Source organism: Papaver somniferum, chromosome 3 (assembly GCF_003573695.1).
Source record: "Papaver somniferum cultivar HN1 chromosome 3, ASM357369v1, whole genome shotgun sequence".
Classification (NCBI taxonomy): Eukaryota; Viridiplantae; Streptophyta; class Magnoliopsida; order Ranunculales; family Papaveraceae; genus Papaver; species Papaver somniferum.
This window is the reverse complement of record NC_039360.1, coordinates 121,484,654-121,505,183: the sequence shown is the minus strand read 5'-3', so window position 1 is coordinate 121,505,183 and position 20,530 is coordinate 121,484,654. Positions and strand designations below refer to the sequence as shown.

Genomic DNA, 20,530 nt, shown 5'->3' with positions numbered 1-20,530 from the left:
GTCTGTCAGTTAGCCTCATTGTTAATTATGTTTATAATCCATCTGCATCTTTCTTGAGTTAGAATGATATTATTGTCGAGCATATGTGACCAGGTCATATACCTGTATCAGAGAGGATTGCTTCATATCATGTTCAAGCCAATAGTTAGTGTTTGTAATAATTAATAACTTAATTAATAAATTAGTCGTTAGTTAACTTTAATTGTAGTGGGTAGTTCAGATGTAAACACCATAGTTTTTTAGTCATTAGGCCAAGTACCATTGGTACTTTTGGTTTGACTACGACCTAATTGTAGCAAAAGACAACTATTATGGGGCATCATTTAGCTCAAATATAGTGAATAGTCTTGGCTTGGTTATAAAGAGGAACACATTTGTTCCTCATTATAGCTGAGTGATGCCCGACATAAATTGAGTTTTTCAAATCACATTAAAAATATGTTACAAATATTGTAGTTTTAAAAATCACATTAAAAATATTCAATGAAACATGAGTTAGTCTCAGTTATCCCTTATTATTTTTACCTTATCTTATATATATTACAAGCTTTCGCTTTCCGTCAAGTGGCATCAAGAGCCTTGTCTTCGATCCTATTGTTTTATTTACCGTTGTTTGACATGCCTACAATAAAACAACTTCTCCCTCACTAACCTGTTTGTAAGGCGAAATCACTTGAAAAAGTTATTTGGAGCCAATTTTTTAATTCCGATATAATTCCTTTGATTGCTTTCGACTAGCTAGATAATAATAGGAAGCTTTTAGGGATGAAACAAATGATTTGGATTAATAGCTTTTTGTATCATCTACAAAACTAAAGTTATGTTTTTATCGTGGTTTTAAGTAGTTTAAATTGGAATGGACCAAATCCGTCACATTTATTCCAAACTCTCTAGTCGATAAGTATCAATTATATAAACAACATCTTGTATTTGAATGCTGAGACTGCGTATGGTGCTAGACCTAGCCCTGCAGCCCAAACAACTGCAATTGAGTAATCGTTATTTCTGTAACGACTTACTCTGTTTTATTATTAAATAATAATAATATTGTAATAAAAACGAGTAGCTAGCTAAGATGGTCATCCCCGTTCCTTAAAAGTTTGATGCGTTCCAGGAGGTTCAGGGTTGAACACGATGGCGCAATATTGCAGAACTTTACATGGAAGGTAGAGTTAGCTTGCCTCCCTTGCGACATAATCATCCCTTATCCACTTCTGATCCCTTGGATGGTTCCTCATGAGGCTCGCTGGTAGGCTAGCACAACAACCTGTTCAACTAATGTTGTAGTACGTTGTTGGAGCTTAGCTTGTTAGGTTTCCAATTAGTTTTTGTAATAATACTTTTTATCCAATAAAATAAGTTTGAATAAAAAATAAATTAGGGTTTAGACCGGACCTGCTCAAGATGGAAGTATCGGCAGATCTCAGACTAAGTCTTATGGGTTAGATTTGGCTTTTAGATTAGACAAAAAACGTTGTTTATTCTTCTCTTCTACTTCTCTCTCCAAATATATCTCGAATGCCAACTAGTAGCGAGATAGTTTCACTGAATGGTTATGCGCAGGAAAAATCAACTTTTCGTTGTTTGGTTCAGCGCCGGGTGGAATATTTCACGGTATCTACGCTGTTCAATTCAGCAGAAAATGAAAAGAAAAATTTACGCGAATGATTTAGCGAAGCCCCGCTGTTTGGTTCTGCTACTAGTATATTAGAACAGATTGCCATAAGACTAAGGGGTTATTCTAGCTGACGTGGACTTCCAATCTAGATGTCAGAAAGAAAGGCCATAAAACTAGACCTGATGGGTGTATCTGATCAAGGGAATGTCCGTGCCAATCCAACAACGAATATGTCAAGTTAACACTATAGTGTAAACAGAGTGTATAATTAAATAAATATCTTTATCCCGTTTTTTCACAATCATCAACACGAAGTATTCCAGAATCATCTTCTTCTTCACTAAAATTCCTTGCCCAGTGTCTCTCTATCAGACTTTTCTGCTGCATTTTCTAGCGAATTTCAATCAGTTATGGCGCTTTCCAACTCTTTACCTCTCCCAATGCATCTCGACATTTCCGTCCCTAGAGAAATCTCCATTCCTAGGTCTTTCCCATTTTCTTCTTCTTCTTCTTCTTCTTCTTCTTCTTCTTCTTCTTCTTCTTCTTCTTCTTCTTCTTCTTCTTCTTCTTCAATATCATCTTTTTTCTCTTCCTCTTCCTTTTCCACTCTGACAAATTCTAAGGGGTTTAATCCATTACCTGCTAAGCGGATCCATAAATTCACAAACAAAGGTACCTTAGATTTCATTAATGCCAGTATTGATATCAATATACAAAGCATTTCATGTTGAGGTTTAGGGTTTACAGCTTAGGTTATTCTTGCATGTAATTGGTTGAGGTTGCCAATAATACCTTGATTATCCTTTTAATGATTTCAGCAACACCAGAATCTGAGAATTTAGCTGCGGATGCTTTTACTCAGTTCAAACACTTGCTTCTTCCAGTCACAGATACAAACCCTTATCTATCCGAGGGAACCAGACAGGTACTTAATTCCTTTTCTATTTAAAATAATTATTAAGAATAACCTCTTTGGTATCCCCATTTTTGGTCGTTCACCGGTGTCATACAAATAGTTGGATTTCAATTTTCAACCAAGCCTTTGGCCAGGGAAATGGAAGGTTCCAAGTGCAGGCAGAAAACAAGAGAGGAAGCAGCTTATCTGCTCAGTCTGTCTCGATCTATGATTAGGAGATGTCATGTTAAAAATATTACCAATTACGATATGAAGATCAATTAAGAACATTATTGTACTAGTTGCTTATCTAATTAGTGTTGGTTTTAACAATTGCAGGCAGCTGCAACCACTGCCGCATTAGCAAAAAAATATGGATCAGACATCACAGTTTTGGGTATATATCTGTCGTTATCAACCCTAACTTTAATTTCCATGTCCTTTGGTTGGATTCCTACTCATACAAGTACTATTGCATATACGCATAAAAGTTAAAACAGAGACATGATGCTGTTTATTATTGTGTGCAGTTATTGCTGAGAAGCCAAAAGAGTCTTTGCCCGAGTATGAAACTCAACTGTCCAGCATCCGTTGGCATCTCTCTGAAGGTTAGTTTGCTTAAAATTGTTTTTTAGCCTTTCAGGTAGCTAGCGAAGTTATTAAATGTGAAACCTGAACTGAAAGTAATATGGTCGCTGATTTTTTTGCTTCATTTCTTTCCCTTTAATAAGTGTGGCAGTAAAGTCCGTTCTCTCTTCTACTGAGAGCAAATCTATGTTTTCTTCATCATTAAGAGGTTCTGGAATATACTACGTATATGCATCTAGCGCCTATAAGGACTAGGTAGATGTGTGTGTGTAGAGAGACGGAGAGATAGTTTAAAGTGATAATATCAATAAGAAGATATATTAGCTCATAACCTTGGCACTTCAGATATAATAACTAGCAGTTTTAACTGTTTAAAGAAGAGAAAGCAGCTGGTCTTCCTCTTAAGGTTCTAACCAAATCGAACAACTAGACAACCCTACACTAGCTCCTAGAAAATTTCGTGTTGCCGTCCAGTCTCACCTAAGCGGGGCCTTTAACTACACAGGTTGACTGAGAGAATTGACAAACTATGATGTGTGTGCTGTAGCGAAACATAGGCTCATTGTAGTGAATCTTGATCCTTTTTCTTTCTTTTCTTGCTAGGTGGATTCCAGGAATTCCGCCTAATAGAACAGCTTGGGAGTGGGAGCAAGCCGCCAACTGCAGTCATAGGTGAGGTTGCCGATGAATTAAGTTCGGATTTAGTAGTGATAAGCATGGACTCTGTACACTCGAAGCATGTGGACGCCAACTTGTTGGCTGAGTTCATCCCATGTCCAGTCTTGCTTTTACCACTCTAAGTTGTATAATATATGACTAGGTCCCCCTTTATGTTACCACAAATCCTTCTTATCCACATCCACTAGGTATAAGGCTCGGTTAAGTTTATGTATCATTAAGTTGTCTAAGCCTCCCGAAAATGAATGAAAGAAAAGGTATCCAAGTCTTATTGTGTGGATTCTCATCCTCGGATCTTTTTTCATGTATTATCATTTCAATCAAATACAACAATTTCTTTAAATTTGATTCATAATTTAGAAGAAAAATATAACCAAAACTATTTGTGTTGATATGAGCTGTTATATACTTGTACATTGTAACCATGAGTTGCATCTGCATTTATCATGGTTTTATAAGTTTTACAGTACTGTGTCACTATCGTGCTGTGGTACTTGAAATAAACAGTAGCATGGTTTGTTGCAGCTTTCTTCCATTAGATTTGACTTTTTCATCAGTGGAGTTAATCAACTTATTTATTTAATCAAAAAGTTGTATTTGCGCTTTCAACAAAAATGTCTTGTCAGATCAGTTAGTCATAGAACCTGAGCTCCTCAACTATTCAAATTTTGTATTTCTGTACTACTATTTTCTCATATTTTAATTCGAGAGTCAGAGTTGAGGACAAAACCGGAGCATAAGATTAGGTGGTCAGCAGGGGTGGGAGGGCATTACTATTTGAGTATTCGTAATTGAGGAAATACATTATTCCCACTCTGTCTCTCTCTGAAAATCTCTCATATGTTAAAGCCAGTCCTCATCTTTGAAAAAGTCCAATACTCCTTCCTTCTTTGTTTTTGTTTTGTTTCTTATTTGTATCTTGTTAAGTATCATTGTAAGACCTTTTCATGTAATTGGATAGCTAATTATACCATCATCCCTTTTTTCTAGTTTCATTGATTTCCCCAATGGCAACCTAATTTTCCAACCTCACATTGCCTATTAATATCAGCTGAGCACCCGATCTTTTTACAGCAGCGCTGTTGCTTTTTCTCTATTCTCCGGCTACACCCCTGGCCAGCATAATATTAGTATAACTCCATATATTTGTATATGGGCAAGGAAAATTACATGGAAAGAATCACTCTAGATCCTTTCAAGTGTTTCCATTGTTGTTTCTTTATCGTTCTTTTGTTGTTGGGAACAACCGAATCCAAGGAGTACATCGTAGGTGACGAAGATGAGTGGAATTCAGGGTCTAACTACCAGAGGTGGTCTCAAAAATACAATTTCAGCATTGGGGACGTTCTTGGTTAGCTCTCTCTCTCTCTCTCTCTCTGTATATATCTATATATACATGTGTATGTGGGCGTGTGTTTCCTTATAATATTTACCACTCGATCTTTTTCCTCTCTATAATTTCTCAGTAAACTGTGGATCATATGAGTTCTGTCCAGTATTTATTATTTATGACAATAGGCTCTGTATAGCAGATGACCATCTACCTGGTTTAATTAGTTTCAGTTGGGTATTTGTATAGAATTCGACTATGTGAAAGGACAACATAATGTAAAAGAGGTGACAGAAATTGCATTCAGGACTTGTGACACTGAGATCAGTGGAGCTGTGTTAGAAAAGTATGAGAGTGGGCATGACAAAGTCTGCCTCACCCAAGCAAGGAATTACTGGTTTGTTTGCGACGTACCTGGACACTGTAGTGGAGGGATGAAGTTTGGCATTCAAGTAACTAATGCTGATACTACTGCTCCACATCCCTGTGCACCACAACCCAGTGCACCGCAAACCAGTGGAGTCCTCCATCTTCTTCAGAGAGCTGGTTGGAATATGGGATATTGGTCTAGTTATGTTGTTGTGGCATGTGGGGTCTTATTAATTATTCCTTACTGGTGATGCGGGCGGCAGCAGCAAGGTAAATATAAGTTTTGGCCCTCAAATCTTCCATTTTTTTGGGTGTTTGCGAACTACTTATATAGGATAATTGGAGTATTATTTATTTCTATGTATACTAGCCATTTATTTACTTTTTTTTATCTAGGGAGTCCGATAACGTGTGAACGTACATATACTCTATAAACTAAATCAATAAACCAGGATTGTAAAGGGGTAGAATCATATTACCTATAGAATTTATAAGTATTGTAGTAGACAAAACTTTTGTAAAGTTCATGGTTGACGAAATAAAAGTGTCCATGAGAACTACAGAGGCAATTCCCCCGTCACTTGTTAAACCAAACTATCCTTGGTGGTGGTGGTGCAGGAGTGAGATAGGGTGGCAACCATAGCCATGCTCATGGTGCTGGTCGTGATCATAATTACTGTTGATATCCAAACCTACTTGATCATCAACTGTTTGTTTCGGCCATCCTCCCATCATCCTGTCACGAGTTATTTCTAGCAACGAGTCCCTAACATGGTCTGCTTGTACCATTTCGTCATTGTCTCTTTTCTGAGAAGTACCGAAACAAATGTACGTAATATAACGTCAATTACTATATTAAGGATAATGATTATTTGATATTATTATTAGTACTAGCAAGAGATAACCTCGACTTTGAAGACATTCAAAACTAGGCTTCTGAAGGTGGTGACGTTGGCATTGGTTACTTCTAAGCCAAGAGAATTCATTGCCTCCATCAACCTCCGAAACCCACCTGGTTTATGCTCACAGAGAACCTTGAGGAAGAATTCGTTTCTTTCTATTTGGTTCACCTCAACTTGGGGCTGTCGTTTGTAGACATTCAAACATTGGTTATTCAATTTTATGCATTTTTAGGGAAATTCAAATATTGTTGTTTAGGATTTGGATTTGACTAATAGTTACCTCCATCTGTTGCGTCTGTTGTTTGTCATCACCGTGAGAATCTTCCCAGGTAGGAGTACTACTACTTTGCTGGTTGTTATTCAATGGTTGTTGGCTGCAGTTTATGACGATATTGCTGTTATTATTATTATTATTGGTGATGGAGGAACATCTAGCAGCCGTAGTGCCTGCTAGATATTGTTGGTGCTGATGATTATTATCAGCAAGTCCAATTTTAGAACCAGTGGCCGCCACAGTCTGGTGATCATACTGATACTGATCATTAGCTGTTGGCCAGCCGGATGTTCCATTTTGGTGATGATCAAATTGGAGCTGCAAGCAACTGCTAATCTGCTGTTGCTTATTGTTCTTTCTGCGTTCATTATAATCATCCTGAAGATGCTGATCATGATCTCCTGAAGGCTGATCTTCCAGCTCGTCTTGTAGATCTTTCACTTGCTTCTGCAACTCCTGGACATACTCAATGGCGTCTCCAAGAATTGCTGCTCTGTCCATCTAGTCCATTGACAAAGTAATCAGTCGGATATCATAATAATAGTCGCCATCAAAAAATTAGGATATATCATTAAGGACTACTTGTGGTAACTGTTTAGTTAACTAGTTGTTACCTTGCTGATATTGGGAACAAGAGCTCTAAGTTTGTACAGTCTGTCGCTGAGCTTCTTCCTTCTCTTCCTCTCTGCAACCAGATTTTTTGATTGGTGGGGCCTCCCTGACCCTGCTGATGATCTACCTCCCCCTCCATCTTGGTTATTTGTAGTGTTATTGTCATCATCATCTTCTCCCTCAATTATCCGATCATTACTACAACCTGAGAGTACTGAATCTGCTCGGCCTGTGTCCAACCCCACTAGTTTATTTTCCGGATCCCTATTATCCGTTCCAGCCTTTCCCACTGTTGCTAGATGATTAGATGGACTACCCTTGATAGGCGTTGTTGTTGGCATTAGGGATGACATTGAGTACTCAATGTTATTATTGGCTGAAGAGCCGAAGTGCAAGTTAGTTGCATCAACAGTATTCATCAGGGATTCCTGCAGCAGGGGAACATTAATGATATCTGCAAATCCAGATATATTGTGATGAGCCTTATCATCCATGATTGGTGAATCCAGTACTGCATTACCATCCACTTGTTCTTGGTGTTGTGTCCCTGATGACGATAGTCCACACCCGAAGAAGTTCAGGGGGGATGAGGACGAGCTACTAGTCAAGCGAATTCGATCAACAGAAAGATCCCATGGGAGATTACTATTGTTAAAATTATTAATGTTTGACATTGCTGCGGGATTGGCTAATCCATTGTCATTGTCGTAGTTGTCGTTACCACTACTGACATTCTGCTGAAACCTGCCATCATCATCAGCTATAGGTTGTCGATGCTGATGATCGAGAAGATGGTAATGATCATGGTGGTAAGTAGCTGGAGTAGTGTTCATCAGCATAATTGCTGTTTCCTGCTGCTGCTCTTCCCAGGAAAGGTTGCAGTGGGTCATAACGAACTCTATGAGTTGCGGGTCTTCGGGTACCTGCAAAGTCGATCTATCAATTACGCCCCCAACTAATTATTGGAATACACGGAAAGACCATTTTCTTTATATTTATAAAAAATGCAGTATCACATTCATTTAGGAAGTGTGAGAGGCCATAAAATATATTACTGGCAGTAAAATAAGGAAAAGAGAAACCCCTACATGTTTTGCAGCAAAAAACTCTATTAATCCTCCTCCTTCTCCAGGTACTGGAATCAAAACCCTTGTCCCAATCGTTTCCTGCAAATAAAAAGAGCACAGTGGTGATCCCATCCACCCGTAGTAAATCAATTAACCACGCAGTAAGAAACTAGGATGTCCGCAGGAACAACTTTTACTTACTTCGGATGAGAAACTTGATTGTGTTAATTGGATGGAGCAATTAGGTACATTAGTTATCCATGCAGGTTGGTTTGATATTAAGCTTTGCGCATGGACCCTGTTTAATTAGCGTCAAATGAAGTAAAAGAAGAAAATCAATGCATGCTGCAGCATCTATAATTTTGAAGGTTGCAGCTGAAAACATTTATAATAACCCTTTAGAATAAATCAGCACCCTTGGTGGTAACTAAAACGAAACGATAGAAGAATGTATTTGTACCCGGTGCCATGGTCATCAGAATCCATCAAGGGTATTGTAGAAGGCAGCTTAGCTAGAAGATCACAATTTTTAGTTCTTGAATGCTGAAACATTAAATCTCGGCAAGGATGACGTTGGTGATGATGATCAGAAACCGGAAACATAAGAAGCTCCGCCTCTCCCGTGATACTAATATTTCTATCAACATCAGCTCCAGCTCCGCCACAACAGCAACTGACCCACTCTATGAACCTATACACAGCGAAAGAATAAAAAATTTCATCTTAGGAAAGTTGAACAGAGCGATATTTACTTAGGTGGTAACTGGATAAATGTCCAGATTAATAACCTGCAGCAGCTTTGGTCTAGATGATGATGAAGGTGAGGAGGAGGAGAATGATCTTCTGCCCACATTAGCTTCCACAGGACACAATAATCCCAGCAGCTGCCTCCTCCTTGCGAACCCACAAGGGGTCTCAGCTTCTCCATTAAGCTATGTACCACTTGTTCATTATTCACTATGTCCATAACTAACATGGTATGGTTGTCAGCTGTATAGTGAATTCCTGTAAGTGAAATCCTTAATTAGCCAGGCTTTTCCTCTTCTCGTCTTCAAGAGAAAGAAAAATGATTTACAGATATGAATTTTTTTACTTGCGAGTTATGTAATAAAAACGATAAATATAGAAATGTGTTTTGAAATATGATAAATCATTTTGAGGGTTAGCTGATGTTATAGGTAGGTTGAACTGCAGAGTATGTGTGAACTAAATCATGCATATTTAAGATTAAAATTTTTAAGTTTCTGTTATTTGAAGAGTGTGTCATCATATTTATTATTAATATTAACTAACAATTTTATGTTTTAATTGTGAAATGAAATAAGGAATCTGCTGATGGACGGTGCACGTAACTAATGGTAGTAGGAAGAAAGTAATGCGTGATGGATGGCGTACTTACAGAACACACAGTCTCTCTCTCTAACAACTAATTCCTAGTTTGTTTTGGTATAGGCATGCATGCAAAAGTTTTGGTAGCCCTCCCTAATTTTGCTGTTAAACTGTTGTATAATGACTATCATTGTAACAGCCTCTGCAGATTCAATGCTACTTTTCCTCAGAGAAAGAACTGCTTTGAAGAGCAACATGATGGATTATGTCAGCTGGCTCTAATTTACAGCGGATGCAATTTGGTTTCAAGCATCTTATTAATGGATTTTTGACGAAGGCTAAAATCAACAAACCGCCTATATTCAGCCTTAGAAACACGAGAATTATATGTCTCTGACCGGGCACCAGAAGTATAAAATTCATATTTTACATTAGCAAGAGAATTGAAATAAAATCATAGTTACAGGCATCAAGGCATAAATATATACGGCAACATTAGAGGAAAATACAACCATTATAACAACTTGGATAAATATTTTTTAATTATGCTGCAAATGTTAGATAAAACATAGTTTCGGGTGTAGACTTATGGGATTTTATAATTCACAAATACGCTAGCTACCTATGGGAATCCTCATAAAAGAAGCACGCATGCTATACGAAATAAGATTGCAAAAGAGAAGCGAAACGATATGTTATCATCCAAGTTCTAATTTACTTAAACATGCCTGATGGTTGTTCGGTTGCTGATTTTAGTAAGTGTTTTTCAGCTAACTACATGTCTTTAAAACACTCTTTGTTGAAATACTAAATTAGAATTTATTTGTTTCATGTAGGAAACACTGGTAAAACAAAGGTAGTATGAGACGACAAGACAAAAGTTCAATTATTATGAATGCTACTTACTTATAAAGGATAACTTTCCCGACTGCAATTCGGGTAAATTAGCCAGTGATCCTCGGCAAGATGGAGACAAAGATTGAGACAACTGCACCAAGATGATAGGTTTTGTGGGTATATATATTTCTTTTAAACCCTCCCGAAAAACCGCTGGACCGTTAGGGTAACGTTGCGATTTAAAAACTTATTGCACATGCTAAGTGCATGTATGATACATGCGAAAGTGAGTTACGATTAGGATTTATGATTAAATTTCAATTGGTGTACCATCTTGTGTCGTATTTTGAAATGAATAAAATCGTATAAAACTTGTTTGAATTCATTGAAACTGATACCCTTCGTTTCAACTTTCATATCTCAATGACAGAACAAGTCATCAATATCTCGTATTCCTAAAACACCATTAACGTAATTATGTCGTAGGAGTGTATGATTAAAACGATCAAACAAATATCTTTTGTAGGCGCCAAATGATTAGGCGCTATAGAGATGCGCCAAATGGTAAGACGCTTATTCATTTTTGTAGCAAATTTTCTTCACGACGCCAAACCATTTGGCTCGATAAAGTTGAATCCACGGCTGTTAGCAACACTTTTATTATACACGCCCATAAGAGAAAGCCATAGGCGATGACCTTAGGTCTAATTCCAATTATCGTAATTATTGTCCATAGATCCTGATTTCTTACGATATTCTTTTTAACGAACAACGATATAATGTATAACGATTTTGAATGTTCTTGTTCTTACGAAGACAATTAAAATTGTACATTTTTAAATGTTAGTGACAAGATAATAAGAATTCAGACTTAATCATTGTAGATTTTTAAATGTTTGTGATAAGATTTAAGAATTCAGACTTAATCACCTTGCTTAGACCTGATCAGTTTGAGTATTTGGGAACAAATTTTTATCATACGTGGAAAAATGACTTATTAGAGAGACTATTAGAGGGTTGTTTCAAAGGGGGAAAAAACGGACTAAATAGCCAAACTATGATTTGGATATCAATGTGCAGCACTTGTATGGTTCTTTATTTCCCCTGTTTGACTTAAAGGTCAACACTTCTTAACTGAAGTCGGCTCTCCCAAGTCTCCCCTTAGTAATTACAAGGACACTTTTTATGAGAATCTAGAAGTTTAAACATCAAACATCCCGCGCGGTCTGTCATTTCCACTTTGCACCGTGTTTAGAGAGTTAACGAGAGAGAGAGAGAGAGAGAGAAAGGGATGTGGTTCAATTGGGTATAAAAGTAGAGAAACAGATCTCGTTTCTCATTTTTCTTACTTCAAAAACCTAGCAGGCTCATCTTCTGTTGGTGCTTGGAGAAACATTGCTTCCGTTTCAGGTAATTTCAAATTTAAACAATGAATTCGGTACTTAGAGCTTACTTTCTAGTTCGAAAATTGAATTCAGTTTATTGTTTTGCACTGATATTCTGTTGATGAATTTCGAGTAAGATTTTGATTGGACAATTATGATCAATCATAAGTTTTTTCATGGTGAATGATTTTTGAAATTCGTTGAAACTGATGTATTCTTGCTCCGAGATTTCCTTGAAATTCAAATGAAACTAGAAATTCAGATTCTCAGCTCTGTTTTTGATGTTCTCTTGTTGAAGTACAATCGAGATTATTCTTCCGATCAGAAAGATGCTTCTGATTTCCAAGTTTTTTGTATTTGTCTTCTGTTTGTACTTTCATGGTTTCAGATCATAATTCTTGTGAATTCAGGTTAGGAAAAGAGAATTTTATCAGAAGTTTTTGTAGTTAAATTTTGTGCTTCGATTTTATCTCGTGATTTCAGGGTTTTGTTGCTGTGATTCAGTTAAATGAAAGAAGAGATGGCGATTTCGAAATACGAGAATAAACGATTTTGAATATTAATTTCTTTCCAATTTTTCAGCGGGAAACAGAATAATCTGTTCAAATTTAACAATGATTAGTTCGAAGATGATAACAGCCAATAAAAGTCCTCATCATCAATCGATAATCAACCGTGAGAAAACATCTCTGAGTAGTGGAAAATCATTAAGATCTCTATCTTCTTTGCAGAACAACAGCTCAATTACGAATGATGATCAATTCCTAGATGTGATGATGGATCGCCAGTTTCAGAACCTTAATTTGTCACCTTCATCATCATCACCACCATTTCCATTACCTCTGAATTCAAATGAGAATCTAATGACTAAAACACCTCCATCAAGATCGCCACAAACACCTCCATCAAGATCACCACAAACACCTCCATCAAGATCACCACAGGCAACAGGATATAATCATTCACCAGCAGCAGAAGAAGATGTAATAGTAATGGATGGCTTTCTTGTGACTTCATTGACATCATCACCCTCATTTGATGGATCTGGCATAGGAGGAAAGCGATCCATTTCTAAATCGAGCTCAGAGTCGCCTGTTCGACCATGGGAGAACAAAAAGGAACACAGTTCTTATGGTTTGAGATTCCAACCCAGTCCAACTTCGCTCCGCTCCCCACTATCATCCTCATCATTGTCTCCTCATGTAAGTTTTCCTGTAATTGTTGGTTCTTAATTCTGCACCATACTGTAGTGGGCAATAAGAGTTGGAAGCAAGCATTCCTGATTGGTGGTTGAGTTGCTGCTTTTGCAGTTAAGGCAGGAAAAGGAGTGCTTGAAAACAACTCTCGTGACTTCGTCAACACCACCATCCTCATTAGACATACCAAACAGATCAGGAGGAAACCAACCCGTTTCTAAATCAAGCTCAGAACCACTTGATCAACTGTTGGACAGCAAAAACACGGACAGTCTGTACATTTCGAGGTACCAACGCAGTCTGACTTCATTCAGCTCTCCACCATCAGCATCATCTCCTCATGTAAGTTTCACTAACAAACATAGTTCGACTCTGCACCATAGTACAGTGGGTCATGAGAGTTGCAGACATACATTATTGATTTTTGATTGAGATGCTGATTTAAAATGCAGTTAAATCAGAACTCGAAATCAACTGCCAGCCCTACTAGTAGTGGATACTCCCCCACTAACAGCAATAGAAGATGGAGTGATCAGGTTGTTTGCAAGATCGTAGGAACAAATTTTTGCCGACATGGTTCCAAATGCCATTTCCTTCATCCAAATGGTGGTTTTAACAGGTCAGCATCATCTTCTTTAGCAGCTGCACCAATGATGATCCCCAGTGATCAACAAGTCTTCGCAGCAACTACTGTTCCCTGGGTATATCTTACCAGCAGCAATCACATAACACAGCCGCAGGTATATATCGTTTTACTATGTATTCATCTGTTGATCCACCACTTCTCACGAGACTTCCAATGTGGTGGCATTCTTGTGCTAGGAGGAGCCGCTGAGTACAGTTCAAACTACTACTGGAGTGACATATTGGACACCACTGGATGATTACATAATCAACACTGCTGACATTCCTGCTTCAGCTAATTCATCGGCATCCTCTACTCTTGAAGCTTACATCAATGGTGTTCTGTATGGACCTCAACAACGACTCGGAGGGCGTAGGTTGCCTGTTTTTAAGGAAATTTGCCCTGCAGAATAAGTGAGAAAGATATCACACAACGTACATGATCAGATTTGATATGGATCAGCTTGCAAAGGTCATGTTACTGCTACTAGCTTAAGTTTAGCTGCTTTACCTCATTTTGTTCATTCGTTGCTTTATTCTGAACTATTAGCACAAGGTTTCATAACTTGGATCATATTAATTCATGGTACACATAGGTGAAATTTAACATGTAATAAGCTTTAGATTTTCCTGGGTTGCTTTATTGAGAAATGCCAAGTTCTATGTGACCTGGTTTCTGAAGCAATATATATATAATGAATGTAATTTGTTCAAGGCTTTTAGCCATTTGATTGACCTAGTCCAAAAGGTAAGGCTCTAGTGCTGCAATTGAACCAAGCTGAAGGGTGCTCAGATTAGGCTGATTGCCTGATTTCACTTTAGCTTGTACGCTTAGTTGTGTTACATGTTCGAGTCGAGCCATGAGCTTTAACTTTACTGAGCAGCAACATAGATACTAAACCTGTCTAAACATGATTTTGAGTATTGTTTTTATATAACAAGGTTTTGTGATGGGTAGATATAAATCCTACTAAGCTAGCTAGCTATACGAGTTCAAGGGTAAATGAGTTACCACAAGCTTCACTGAACCATGGAGTTGAAGAGTTATAAATGGCTCTAAATATTGATCTTTTGGTAGATAAGACTCCGAGTACAATGAACCAATTCATTATAATAGTCAGAAAGTCAATCATTTATCGTTCAGTTCATCACTATTTGTGAAGAGTACCAAGTTCATTTTTCTTTCACTTGAGGAAAAGAAAAAAAACAATTAAACTCAAATCAAAACTTCTTACCATATAACTAGAACAGTTTGGGAAGTTGTCAGCGAACATTTCCCAAATGCTGGCCAGATTAATCAACTCTTCTGTTAAACTTTTGTTCTTGATTTGAGTCTTGCACGCAGCTTTCCATAGCATACTACAAAAACACAAGGATAAGAAAAGCAGATAAAATCTGTAAAGATGACATTGATAAACAACTCACTGATTTAAACAGGGAACTGATTTGCTTACTACTAGCTGAGTAGCTTGATTCATCGAATCACCAAACATTGCTTAAAGCTGATTATATTTCCGATCAAGAATAGGACCTTCACAATTTATCAAGCACTTTGCCTTCAAGGATTCTGAAAAAGACCAAAAAATCGCGAAAGTGAAAACAACAAAATACCTACTTGAAGGAAAATTTTTGATCCTAACAATCAATGCAGCAAAACCCACTAAAGACGAAATAATTACACTGCTCAAAGACAAGGGAGACCAGATATCATTTTCCAAAGCTTAGGGGGAATCAAGTCATAGAGCATCTTATTTTTGAAATTCCCTACTAAAACTAGAAGGGTGCAACTGTTCTGTATATATTAGATAGAATTAAGAAGGGATTACACCTGGGAATGTTGTTCCCCTAGTGTCATTTATTACATATTGTTTCAAGAAACTGGGGATAGTGTGTTCCAAAATATTAGCTTGAAATACTCCCTTTTGACTGTTACCTGTCGCATGGTTGGCGACGACGTCTGCTGCTTGGTTGGCTTCCCTGTATGTATGTTGAATTTTGTACTGAGGTATTGCTTCCAATCTTATTGTAATTTCAGAAATCATTTCCTTCAAATACCATGGGAGGTCTGATCGTTCCTTGATGAAATGACCTAGTGTCTCAGAATCTGATTCAATGTAAATTTTAGTCCATTGGTAAAGTGGGACCGATCGTAGAGCCATGACAAGAACCCAGGTTTCGCTAACAACGCTATTGTGATCCCTAAAGGTTGTGTCATTGCAACTATGACTGAGGTTGTTGAGTCTCTGCAAATAAAAGCACCACCGGCTGGTCCCGAGTGTCCACGGGCTGCTCCATCTGTGTTGATTTTTATCCAATGTTGTTATGGTGATTTCCATCCAACATGAATTGTATTGGTCGGCCGCGTCTGTGAAGTATTGATTGTCGTTGGATTCATTCCGGTAGAGGTGAGGGTAGAACTGAATTCGCCCAGGTGAACTCTTGATGCATGTGGTTTGCCATTTTGATAGTGTCATAAGGAGTTTTATGGTTTCTTCCATAAATCAAATCATTTCTTGCTAGCCACAGTGCCCATAGAGTGAAGCAAAAAGAAGTTGTAGCAATTGTGGGTTGATTTATCAGGAGTAGTTGGTTTATGGTGGTTGATGGCGTTATGGGTTGGGGTCTTCGGTGCATGAAAGCTGGTTCTGCTTCATGGTGGCTAAATAGTAGATCCCAAACTTCTTGCATACCGACATGTGAGAAGAATGTGTTTAGCTGTTTCTTGAGATAGCTTACATCTATGACATAAATTTGAGGGGGTGAGGTGAATTTTATGTAATAGGATGAAGGTATGTAGGCCTTTGTTTATAGCTTTCCACAAGAAAAGATGTATTTTTGGGGGGCAATTTAATGTCCATATGTGGGTAGAGGGTGGAAGCTGATATGTAGTTGTGGTATTGGTGGGGTAATGAGGTAACAAGCGGTATCCTGACTTGACTGAATATTTACCATTTTTTGTGTATGGCCAAATAATTTTGTCTGGCGGCCCATCTTGTGGAAGGTGAATGTTAAGAATCCTAAGCATAGCCGATTGCGGAAGTTATATCAATCGGTCATGAATCCAAGAATTTGAGATTGGATCAATAAGATCAGAAACAGTCGCAAACACCTGACATTGGTTGTAGGATAAGGGTGGGCGATTTGGAATCCAATTGGAAGTAGTCGGGATAGAAATGCCAGTGCCAATTTGGTGGAAAATGTGAGGTATGATAGAGGATAAAAGGGAGGTGAGTTGTTTCCAAAGAGGACTAGCCGAGGGTGGGGGAGGTTGATTTGATTGGAAAAAAGGTGCAGTGTTGAAATATTTTTCTATGCACATGGAAGTATAAATCGAGTCTGGCTGATCATGAATTTGCCATACTCTTTTCATTAATAAAACTTTGTTGTGATCTAGGCTTTTTCTAATTCCCAGGCCGCCTTCGGGAAGGACGCGTCAGTTTATCCCATCATATAGGGTGCAGCTTTTTGATCGATGCATCATGGCCACAGAAAAAATTCTTAGTGATCTTATAAACTTCCTTATGAACGTGTGCCGGTAGAAGATTTGTCTGCATAATATGGTTTGTGGTAGGGAGAAGTGAGGTTTTAGTGAGTACTAACCTTCCTTTTTGATTGAGGCATTTCGTTTTTCATCCTTTCGCTTTGCGCGCCATTCTTTGTAGAAGTGGACGAAAAATATGTGCTGATGATCTTCCACTTTTGAATTGGACTCCTGAGTAACATGTGGTGTTGACGTAGATGGCATGTCTAAAACATTTTGGATTTCTCCAATGTAAGCTGGGTCCAGTCGTGGATGATGAATTATAGTGGATTTGCTGGGGTTGATGTGTTGTCCGGCCGAGTTGGCGTAGGCATCCAATTAGCTGAACGCAGTTTTGAGTTGATGCTTTAAACGTGATTAATAGGTCATTCACGTACATTAGGTGAAGAATTGGTGGTGCCTTCTTGGATATGCTCAGACCTTGACTACTGTTCCGATTCTCCAGTTGCGCCAGATTTGTTGATAGAATTTCTGCACATATAATAAAGATATATGATGATAACAGATCTCCTTGTCTTATTCCTCGAGAAGGGAAAATATAGCCATGTGGGGTGCCGTTAACGTTGATGGAGTACGTTACTGTGGAGATGCACATCATGATATATTCTATGAACTTTCCTGGGAAACCAAGTTGCATAAAGGCTCTTTTCACAAAACCCCAATCTTAACTGTCATAGGCTTTCTGAATGTCTAATTTGAGTCCTATTTTGGGGTCTTTGGTTATGGGAGAGGTTCGGATGTAATGTAAAAGTTCACCAGCTATCCCTATGTTATCTTGTATCGATCTCTGAGGTACAAAATCACTTTGGTAGGGGATGATAATGAAAGGAGTAAAGGTCTCAAACGATTTACCAGGATTTTGGCCATGATCTTGTAAGTAACATTGCATAAACCAATAGGTCGGAACTGAGATGCAGATGTTGGGTGATCTTTCTTTGGAATTAGCGTGATGTTGGTGTGATTCATCAGAGGGTGCAAATTAAGATTCTCAAATAATTCTCTGACCATTTCAATGAGTTGCAGTTTGGTGGTGTCCCAGAAAACTTTGAAAAACTTACTTGTATGTTCATCTGGTCCCGGAGCCTTTTCAGAGCCAATCGACCAAAGTGCCTCTTTGATTTCTTCATCTGTTACCTCTCTGGTCAAGGAATTGCACTGATTTTTCGTTAATCGTGGATTGATCGAAGAGAACAGGTGTTCATCTAACGTGGTATTGGCCACCGTATATTGGTTTGTAAAATGTTGAAGCAGCATGTCAACGATCTGTCTTTGGTCAAAAACCCAGTTGTTGTTTTGATCCCGCAATTATTGAATGGTGTTGCAACTTCGATGTATAGTTGTTGTGGTGTGGAAAAAAGACGTGTTCCTATCTCCAGATTTAATCCATTGAATTCTTGATCTTTGTTTCCAATATGTGGCATGACTTTGTAGTAGAGATAAATAGGCTGCAGGTAGTTCTTTTTCATGTTGGATCCAATCATTCAAAGCCGTACCTGTTTGAGTTAAAATTTGATGTTGTGCATATTGTATTTGTGCTGTGGATGTTTTGATCATGGTAGGGAAGTGACCAAATGTTGTTTTTTCCATTGTGTAAGTATGTTGGCCGTCCTGATGAGTTTGATTTGGAGATTTGTCGTTACCTCATCATCAGACTCTCTTGCCCAGGCTCTATTGACAATGTGATGTATGTTGGGGTGAGATATCCAGAGGTGTTCGAATTTGTAATTCCTCTCATTTTTCCAGTTTAAGTGCTTTGTTCTGAGGAGGACAGGTGCATGATCCGATGTTATGCGCGCAAGATGAATGACCGCTGCATGAGGATTTGTTGTTCTCCATCTTTGATTTTCCATAGCTCTGACTAAACGTTCCATGATAATATTCTCGTCTTGCTGGTGATTGGTCCATGTATATGGTTCGCCTTGAAAACCAAGATTTATCAATCCCATTGTGTCGATCATATAGAGAAATGGTTGAGTCTGAGCAAATGTCATCAGTCTTCCTCCATATTTTTTGGATTGTATGGTAATGTCGTTGAAGTCTCCAATTAATACCCATGGTAATGTTGGCGATTCAAAAATATCATTGAAATTGTTCCATAAATCCCATCTGGCATCTGGGTGAGGTGGACCGTATATTACAGTGCAAAGCCAAGGTTGCGCTGGTGGTGGTGGTATAACAAGCACATAGATGTAGCTCTGGTATTGAAGTAAAATACGGACCTGTAAAAAATTCTTCCACAATAAGTATAGTCTGCCTCTATGTCCAATTTTCAGAACTGCAAAACTGTTGTCGAATCATAGTGTTTGTTTATCAGAGTTCATGTGATGTTCGGACGCTAATGTTTCGGAGAGAAATACAATATATGGTCTATGTGCCGTCATTAAGCCTCGCAGATGCTGGATTGTGGTGTCCTGTTTGATACATATACAATTCCAAGCTAGAATATAGATATTTCTAGCCATGTTGAGCTCGTGGATATTGAGAAAATTGTGTGGAATCAACAAATGAAGTCGTCTGTAATGCTGGTGATCAGAGGGTTGATGTGGACGTGCATGCTGGTTGTCACAGATGTCTTCAAAATTGGTGTTGAAATTCCTAGTTACCAAGACTGATTATATATTCGAAACCGAGGAAGTGGGCAGGAAAATGCTATGGAAGTAGTCTTAGAGCCTCAACGGAGAACAACTTAAGCCCAACAAAGAGAAATTGGACCGAAGAAAGACACCAAGTTAAGCCCACTAACAAGAAAGCAACTCTTGTAACTAACACACCTCTATTACAAAACCACACAAACTATAACAACCCAAACACAGAACTATTACAACCTTGTGGAACTACTCTAGTACAACACCAGAAAAAGAAAAACAACACTAAGGAAATAACAGAAGGGAAAACACACAACTAGAATTACTAACTAAAACAATCTAAGTTAAGATAAAGACAACACAGAAGACGGGGACTCTACTAAGAACAAACCTTGTAAATAAAAGTACAGAAACAGACAGAGACTAGGCTGAAACTAATACCAGGTGTCTAAACAAACTAAATTTATTTTGACTTCTGCTACCACTAGAAAAAAATAAACAAACGACACTAAAACAGAACTGAGACTACACTGAAAAGGAAACGGTTGGCCAACCTAGATACAAAGTATTAGATAATCTTCAATCATTCATCTCGGTGTTGAAGTTGATATCTTGTACAAACTGATGTAGATATGTTTTCTTGAGGGTTGAGGATTGATTACTCCTTCATAATTCCTTTGCCTTTACGGTCTGCAATTGT

The 20,530-nt window shown here is 38.1% G+C and overlaps 3 protein-coding genes across 4 annotated transcripts; 2 read left to right on the top strand and 1 right to left on the bottom strand.

The window, feature by feature from the left end:
* The first annotated feature begins 1,935 nt into the window (after positions 1 to 1,935).
* On the top strand, positions 1,936 to 4,158 carry LOC113361592 (uncharacterized serine-rich protein C1E8.05-like). Its single transcript, XM_026604789.1, has 5 exons — positions 1,936 to 2,290; positions 2,437 to 2,543; positions 2,853 to 2,910; positions 3,044 to 3,121; positions 3,705 to 4,158. Exons 1-5 carry the CDS (start codon positions 2,029 to 2,031, stop codon positions 3,899 to 3,901), a joined length of 702 nt encoding a protein of 233 aa, XP_026460574.1. The 5' UTR covers positions 1,936 to 2,028; the 3' UTR covers positions 3,902 to 4,158.
* A 462-nt stretch (positions 4,159 to 4,620) lies between these two features.
* LOC113361591 (mavicyanin-like) lies at positions 4,621 to 6,239 on the top strand. Of its 2 annotated transcripts, XM_026604788.1 has the most exons (3): positions 4,621 to 5,130; positions 5,359 to 5,748; positions 6,097 to 6,239. In XM_026604788.1, exons 1-2 carry the CDS (start codon positions 4,932 to 4,934, stop codon positions 5,727 to 5,729), a joined length of 570 nt encoding a protein of 189 aa, XP_026460573.1. In that variant the 5' UTR covers positions 4,621 to 4,931; the 3' UTR covers positions 5,730 to 5,748; positions 6,097 to 6,239. The 2 variants fall into 2 exon arrangements, with proteins under 2 accessions (XP_026460573.1, XP_026460572.1); XM_026604787.1 differs by lacking the exon at positions 6,097 to 6,239 and having other exon boundaries at positions 5,359 to 6,047.
* Positions 6,052 to 9,510, bottom strand: LOC113361590 (transcription factor ABORTED MICROSPORES-like). Its single transcript, XM_026604786.1, has 8 exons — positions 9,122 to 9,510; positions 8,794 to 9,024; positions 8,535 to 8,631; positions 8,355 to 8,432; positions 7,269 to 8,189; positions 6,661 to 7,155; positions 6,384 to 6,560; positions 6,052 to 6,285 (listed from the first exon to the last, which is right to left on the bottom strand). The coding sequence occupies exons 1-8, from the start codon at positions 9,307 to 9,309 to the stop codon at positions 6,073 to 6,075; spliced, it is 2,400 nt and encodes a 799-aa protein (XP_026460571.1). The 5' UTR covers positions 9,310 to 9,510; the 3' UTR covers positions 6,052 to 6,072.
* Between the last annotated feature and the right edge of the window lie 11,020 nt (positions 9,511 to 20,530).